Here is a 7273-nt window from a genome sequence, read left to right as displayed (position 1 = left end):
GAGGCATTTAGTGAGAAATTAAAAAAAAATTAAGTTGTAAAATACACTATATATATACTAGTATGAAAATATGAGGTGGGACAGTTGCCCCGCTGTTCTTGCATATAGATCCGCCCTGATAAAATTACATAATTAAATAAGATTTACTACAATATACTATTCAAAATAAACTATGCTAACTTGAACATATTAAATTTAAAATGCATGCTACAACGAATAATCATATAGCTCTATATGAAGCTAAAGGTATGACAGAGACTCTCTCCAAAAATCCTACCATCATACATGCAGCATTTCTCTTTTCTTGTCGCAATGGCCAGTCTTCTATTTATTTAATTAATTTTTCAACATGACCTGTCTTAATTAATTTCACTAAACCAAAATTGGCGTAATTTGTACTCACTGCCCACTAATTTGTTAACTAAATCTATAGGGAATTTTGAAGAAAATAACAAAAAATGGCATTATAAATATTACAATAAAATAACATAAAAAAGATTTAACTATAGAAGGTATCAAACGGTTTTAATTTGCAATCTTCATTCTACAATCAATGCTATTATAATTATTATTATAAATATTGTAATAATAGAAGAGAGTAGACGGTTTTCATTCTACAATCTTCATAGTGTCAATGCTAACATAGAAATAAGAAGAGTCATTTGTTGAAGCGAAGAGACTCATCTTTTCATATTACTTAATTAATACAGAAATACGTCAAATCGGTAGAAACAAAGCAAATTTCTATAAATACTCATTCGAAAAACAGCTTCTTTCAATCAAAACTTCAACAACAAAAATGATTAATCATGTAGCCAATGGGTTTTTGAGCAATGGAACTCCATATTTGCAGTTACACTGTTTACTAACATAATTTTTTGTCCGTTCCTTTGTCGTAGTAAGACAGTTTTATTGTAGCGCCAAAAACAAGCAAATTATTACTAATAAAAAAGTAAAAAATCAAATGATGATTAATACACATTTAACTCATGCTGAGACAAAGATCATCAATACCAAAGGAGAAGCCTCTATACTCATGTGCTCACCAATCTCCATTCAATATGTGTGATTGTCGCCTGAGCATGGTGATTTTATTATAATAATAAAAATTTCTCAAAAATGTAAATTTATTTTTAGTAACGATGAAATTATCTAGTTTCACAAAAATTTTCATTTTAAAAATAGCTAATAAATCTATTTAAATGCTTAACAGGTTTCTATTCAGTGAAATTATTGGTCAAATTCAATTTAATGATCTTTGATTTCATATTTGTAGAAACTAAGATAGTAATGGAATGATTAGATTTTAATTAGGATACTTAGTACAGTTACTTGAAGAACAATGGGCGAAATTGTTGTCATTTCAATAGTTTCATTAAGATGTAAAACTGCTGATTTGAATATTGAGCGATTGTTAGTGGGACTTGGATCCCTTGCTTTGAGTGATAGTTCAACAGGGATGCTGTTACACATACTTCGTATTTTAATTTATAAATTATAATATTAAAATATTAATATGTTTTATTATTGTGCACATTAGGGGATCCATTTATTCCATTGAAATCAATGCTAAATTTTTAAACCGGCTAATTTCACTAAACAATGATTTAATTCGTTTTAATTGTTATTATTAGCTGGATAAATGCATTTTCATTTCTATGATGTATGATAAAACTTGAGAGGTTTAACATTTCCATTATGTTTTTATAGCAAAGAGTGCGATCAAATTCAAACTATAAATATTATATAAACTCTAAATTTATTTTTATGTTGATTTAATTACAAGCTTATTTAATTTTATAGGAGTATTATAATTATTCAACATAGGTTTTAGTATATACAGTACAATTTTTTTATTCTTTAAACTTACGTGATATTGTTGTTATTTATTTTTGTTAAATTTATTCACAATGTTAGTAGAATGAATTTATTTTAAGCAACGCATAGCTCTGGGGTTAAAGTTAAATTAAATCTAAACTAAAAGCGCCGCTTCGCAGTCTTCGTCCTCATAATATTCTCAAATTTATTCCCAAAATTATTTTATTCGATATAAATCGTTTCTTCCTTTCGAAGGCGGCGGAGTTCCTTTTTCCGATCAGTTACACATAACGGAGCCCTTCAACCTGGCTCTTCTCACCTTCAAGTTTGTTATTTATCCAATTCCTCAATCCTCTTTCTCTTTATTTGTAACTTTAGCCAATAATTGTAATTTATCAGTACATACCATTTATTATGTTGCTGAATTCAATCCAGCAAGAAGCTTCTCCTTCATCGATAGGGACAGGTAAAGGTAAGAGTGATTGGGGATTTTGGGCTATGTTTCCTGAGGATTTGATTTTTGAAATTCTAGGTAGAGTGGGTGAAAAAGATTTGATTTTGCTGAAATCTGTGTCTAAAGGTTGGAACTTTGTGATATCCAAAATTTGCATTCCTAGAATGTCTCCTCCCTCCCCTGCTGCTCCCTTCTGGAGTTTCCTCCTTTTCAAGGACCCCCTTCCTCCCGAAGAGGGCCGTGAAGTCGGCGACCCATTCTTGAAACTTCACTACTTGCTTATGTACCACTACGTGTACAAACAGTTCAGGCCTCCAAGGTTTCGTTTAGACAAAACTGGTCACTTATTTCCTTCTCTGCTTCCGGACAAGCGTGATCATTCCGGCATTCGAGACTGCTGCAATGGGATTCTACTCTTAGCTTCCTCCTCCCAATATTATGTCGCTAACCCTGTCACAAAACAGCGTATTTCAATCCCAATTAACCCCCAACACCACCATACCGACATCAAAACTATGCATTCCTCATTTGTTTTTGATCCCTCCCTTTCCCTTGACTTTAAGATTGTTGCCTTCACGGCAGTTAATCTTCCATTGGAATTAGATATCTTCTGTTCCGAGATGGGTCAATGGCGCAGCCATGTCCTCCCACTCGAGCCTCATGATCTCCATGGCTGTGAGTGGCTTCCCCGCTCAATTTACTTCAATCGGGGCCTCTATTCTCTCTCTTTGGCTATGTTCTTAGTGTGCATTGACAACCTCCTCCCCAGCCCTAGCGATCTAAGAGCTTGGGCTGTTGAGCTTCCTGATAAAGATGTGATCACACCTAGTGATAAAGATGTGATCACACCTAGTGAGAGTGGGTGCATAGGGGTGTCTTCAGGGTGTTTCTACTACTCCAATCGTGACCCTGGAGGTTCGTACATGTATGTGTGGATGTTGCGCTATAATGGGAGAGATTCAGAATGGGTTCTGATGCACACCATAAGCATTGCTGTTGATCTTGTTGATAGCCCCTTATGCCGCCTTAAACGTGTCTTGTATTGGAAAAATTTCGATTGCTTTAGGCCTCGTGCCTTTAACCCCAAGGACAATGTATTGATTATTGCAGCTCCTACAGTCGTGGCCTCGTATAACTTAAAGACCAAATTTCTCGACCACCTTTGCAGTTTACCCATGTTGAACTGCAACCGGAAATCTTATCATTTGGATGGAAATTGGATCTTTCCCTTCTCGCCATGCCTGCTCATACTCCCTTGTCAGAGTTTGGGAGAGAAAATCATTGTAAGTGGTTTTTCTCTAATAAAGCCCTAAGATTTTTTTTCCATTGAAAGGTTCATATATGTATGATATGTGTGTATGAACTGCTTTAGGTTTATCCTTTCTTTTATCCATTACCACCAATGTACATTATCACCGGTTTCTGCTCACCTTCTTTAGATGTTTTATTTGTACAATCTCCTGAAACTCCCATGCTTCTTGTCGTAAGTTGTAAAACTCAATTCTGCTCTTTCGTTTGAATTCGTAAGGGAGAATAATTGTGCTTCAAGTTTGGTTTTCTGTTCAAATTCTTATAACAAAGGCTACATTTACTGTATACCTGATTTTTACCAAACAATATCTCACATGAATATGATTACAGGTATCGCATTGAAGATATACAAACATGGAGATGTCGAGGCATAGCCCCCGCAGGTAGCTGGCGTGGATCGAGCATAATCAAGTCTGTCGTTGACAAACTCTCTTTGGGTTCATTTCATGAATGACTATGATAATTATATAGAATTAGTTACTAAAGTTGTAGTCTTGGTTGTGCACAAACATTAATTCAAACTGAAGTTAAGCTTCAGAATCAACATTGCTAAAAGTCTGTTGTAATTGGTTTTTTTCATTTATTCTAGATATGGTCTTTCTATTGTCTAAAAACCATAAAGCGTTCCAAATATCGATATGGTTTCCTGGATTAAGCAATTGAAATTCGATGTATGTTTCATTTTGCTTTATGAATTATGCTCTAGTTGACATTGTTGAAGTGATTGCAGCCGGAATTGACGTCTTCTCCGATGCAATCATCTAGATTTTCTTATAAGAATTCTTGGTGATGCCTTAGTAATATTACTATAAGAGGAGCAATGTTGCATTGTCATAGTGTGGTTTGTTTGTTGAATTAGGCAACTTAAAGTAGTACAAAATCTGCGTTTTTATTTTGGTCACGAATGAGTATGCTCCATCACATTAGAGAGCAACACAAACCTCTCATATATCAAATGGCAATTTTTGGACAAATGGAGTTGAGATCTAAAACTTTAGTTTCCTCACTTCATCTTGTTAAGAGGTCCCACTATTTAAATGTAATGCTTTCTTAGTAGAGTAGACTGATGGTGTGTACAACAGCAAGTTCATTGTTCCCATTTACAGGCTTTATAGGGGTGGTCTCACTCATGTTAGCAGAGAGTAATGCGGAGTATTTCAAATTAACCCCACAAGCAAATTTAAAATATAGAGGTGTAAAAAGACATCGGTCGTTTCCAGTGTCCAAGGTCTTATTGTGATAAGAGTCCCATGCCACACCATTAGCTGACAACGTATGCTAAGTTGAGTGCCATCAGGACAGCACGAATGATACACTGGACAAAACAATATTAGATGATTAGCCGAGTAACAATGCTAAGGAGTCCGACAAACGCTCGTCGCATAAGAAGACCTTCAATCCGTTTCCAAGACTACGTAGGCCGTTAGCTATATACCGTTTTACACCAGTAACTTATCTTTTGTAATAGGAGTAGAGAGTTGAGGGTACTTATAAACTCCATGTAGAATTTACTTTGTTGGTTCTTTCCCAATATGCAAAGAGATTATTTTGCGGACCTCCATAATATCACAATTCATTTGTATTTATCTTACTATGAAAATGTTGATAGTTATTTATATAAATATATTTGGTTGAATTCTATTTAATTTATTTGAACTCAAAATACTAAATTATTATTATTTTTTACCGTCGAAAACCTTGGGCATTGAAAATTCTACCACCTCATCGGTTTGATCATCGTATTCATTATTCCCGGACTAAAAACCCCGAATGTACTTTGTAGGATCTTTGGGGCAAGAAACAAGCGGGTGGCCCTTCGACCAACCAAAAGTCCTTTAATTTCTCTTCTCGGTTCGGTTGGAAGAATTTTATTCTATTTTTACATTGATCACAGAGCTTTGAACAAGAACCGTCACAGGATCACAATTCCAGACCACTTTCCAATTCGATATACAATAAATTTGCTCTATTATAAGAATTCCGTGCTCTTGTGAAACGGAAGTGGGCCCCGGGCCCTTTTACTCCTTGTTAAAATAAAAGGGCCCATACTCCGTCTTTTATGAACAAAATCCCATTTCATTATTAAATTTTAAAATCTCGATTATTAAAAACATTTCACATTAAAAAATACATTAAAAAATAAAAATTACATAATTAAAATCTAAAAAATAAAAATTACATAATTAAAATCTTTAAAAATAAAAATACAAAATTTAAAAATCCTAAAAAAAAAAAAAATACATAATTAAAATCTTAAAAAGATGAGAATATGAGAAAAAGATGAGAAATGTAGATGATAAAAAAATGAGAGAATGTGATTTTTTTTTGTTGAAGTGGGGTATTTATAGATGAAAATGTGAATTTTGGAAAAAAAAATTAAAAAATAAATTAAAAGTGGGTAAAAAACAATAAAATTTTTTTTGGGGAAGGGGAAAAAATTTTTTTTTTATTTAAAAACATTTTTAAATAAATTTAATTTTAAAAAAAATAAAAAAAAAAAATCAAATTGCTTTTCCAACGTTAACGTATGAGTTTTTCCCCGGGCGTCTCTTATAGAATTCCCGTCACCCCCGCCAACCGGAGGCAACGGGTTTTCCGCGGGGACGGACGACTCTAAAAACCCTGCGATTCAAAACCCAAAATAATTATATCCCCCAAAAAAGTTTATGTATTGGCATTGGTTTTTTTTATTTAGTCTACTCGAATATAAGATTGAAACCAGAGTCTAAGTTTAAAGATGGTTGAATTGACTTTCATCAAAAATAAATGATTAAGACCTAATCAATATTCGATTAATAAAGAGATGGGATCATGGGGGAAAACTATTCAAGTTTACTTTCAAAAAATATACCTTACTATGAATCTTTACGTACAAAGTCCAAATACATAAAAAACCCGCAAATTTTGCAATTTTTCCTTTTTTATATTCTTACAAAAAAAAAAATATTATCATTTAAAAGGTTTGATAAACTAATACTATTACAATGCAAATTGACTTGTGATCCCATCAATGTAGTATTTGGAGGTGGGACCAAAAAACCCTTCACCCTTTTTGGGCGTATAAAACTTTCTCCAAAACCCCAAAAAAAAAAAACATTTGAAGCGGCTGAATTTAATGCCAAAATTGGGAAATTAGTAGAGAGAATAATTGGTGAAATGAGAAAAAAAAAGAAAAATGGATGATATAAAAAAGAAGAAAGTAGTAAAGTTTTGTAAGTGAAATAAAACAAAATAGAAAATTTAAAAAATTTCTTTTTTTTTAAAAATGATTCAAAATAGAAATAATTTTATTTTTAAAAAAAAGTTAAAATACTCTCAATCAATCAATTATATAAATAAAAAACTCCTATATTAAATATGGTAGTAGAACACAAAAGTTGGTTCAAGATATAATTATAATTATAATTATAATGTTGTCCCAAAATGAAATACTAATATCAAATTGGGCTCGGATCGGTCTAGGATTTTGGTTTGGGGGGGCGATAAATATTTTATCAATTGGGAATTCAAAATGAAATTATTTTTTTAATATGTCTTGTTTTGAAAAAACGCTTCTTATTTTATTTGAATGATTTCTGTCTAAAATGGAAATTCTTTTATTTACATACTAGGAATAATTTATTTAAACTTTTGAAAAATGCATTCTTTTTAATGGCAAAACATCTTTGGGGTTATTTAAGAAAAGTTTCA

At 32.6% G+C, this 7273-nt stretch overlaps 1 protein-coding gene across 5 annotated transcripts; it reads left to right on the top strand.

Annotated features, from left to right (window-relative positions):
* Window positions 1-1987: 1987 nt before the first annotated feature.
* LOC125215483 lies at window positions 1988-4248 on the top strand. Of its 5 annotated transcripts, XR_007175272.1 has the most exons (4): window positions 1988-2143; window positions 2218-2290; window positions 3383-3555; window positions 3914-4248. XR_007175272.1 is itself a non-coding variant. In XM_048116906.1 (2 exons), the coding sequence occupies exons 1-2, from the start codon at window positions 2317-2319 to the stop codon at window positions 3923-3925; spliced, it is 1251 nt and encodes a 416-aa protein (XP_047972863.1). In that variant the 5' UTR covers window positions 2297-2316; the 3' UTR covers window positions 3926-4248. The 5 variants fall into 5 exon arrangements, 1 of the variants encoding a protein (XP_047972863.1); XR_007175270.1 differs by lacking the exon at window positions 2218-2290 and having other exon boundaries at window positions 1996-2143; XR_007175273.1 differs by lacking the exon at window positions 1988-2143 and having other exon boundaries at window positions 2150-2284.
* The last annotated feature ends 3025 nt before the right edge of the window (window positions 4249-7273 follow it).

The sequence above is a fragment of the Salvia hispanica genome, chromosome 3 (genome assembly GCF_023119035.1).
Source record: "Salvia hispanica cultivar TCC Black 2014 chromosome 3, UniMelb_Shisp_WGS_1.0, whole genome shotgun sequence".
Classification (NCBI taxonomy): Eukaryota; Viridiplantae; Streptophyta; class Magnoliopsida; order Lamiales; family Lamiaceae; genus Salvia; species Salvia hispanica.
The sequence above is the reverse complement of the archived record's forward strand: the minus strand, read 5'-3'. Positions and strand labels throughout refer to the sequence as shown.

What these genes read in the sequence shown, in the direction of transcription:
- LOC125215483 (XM_048116906.1), top strand. Translation starts at nt 2,317, where the DNA reads ATGTTTCCTGAGGATTTGATTTTTGAAATTCTAGGTAGAGTGGGTGAA.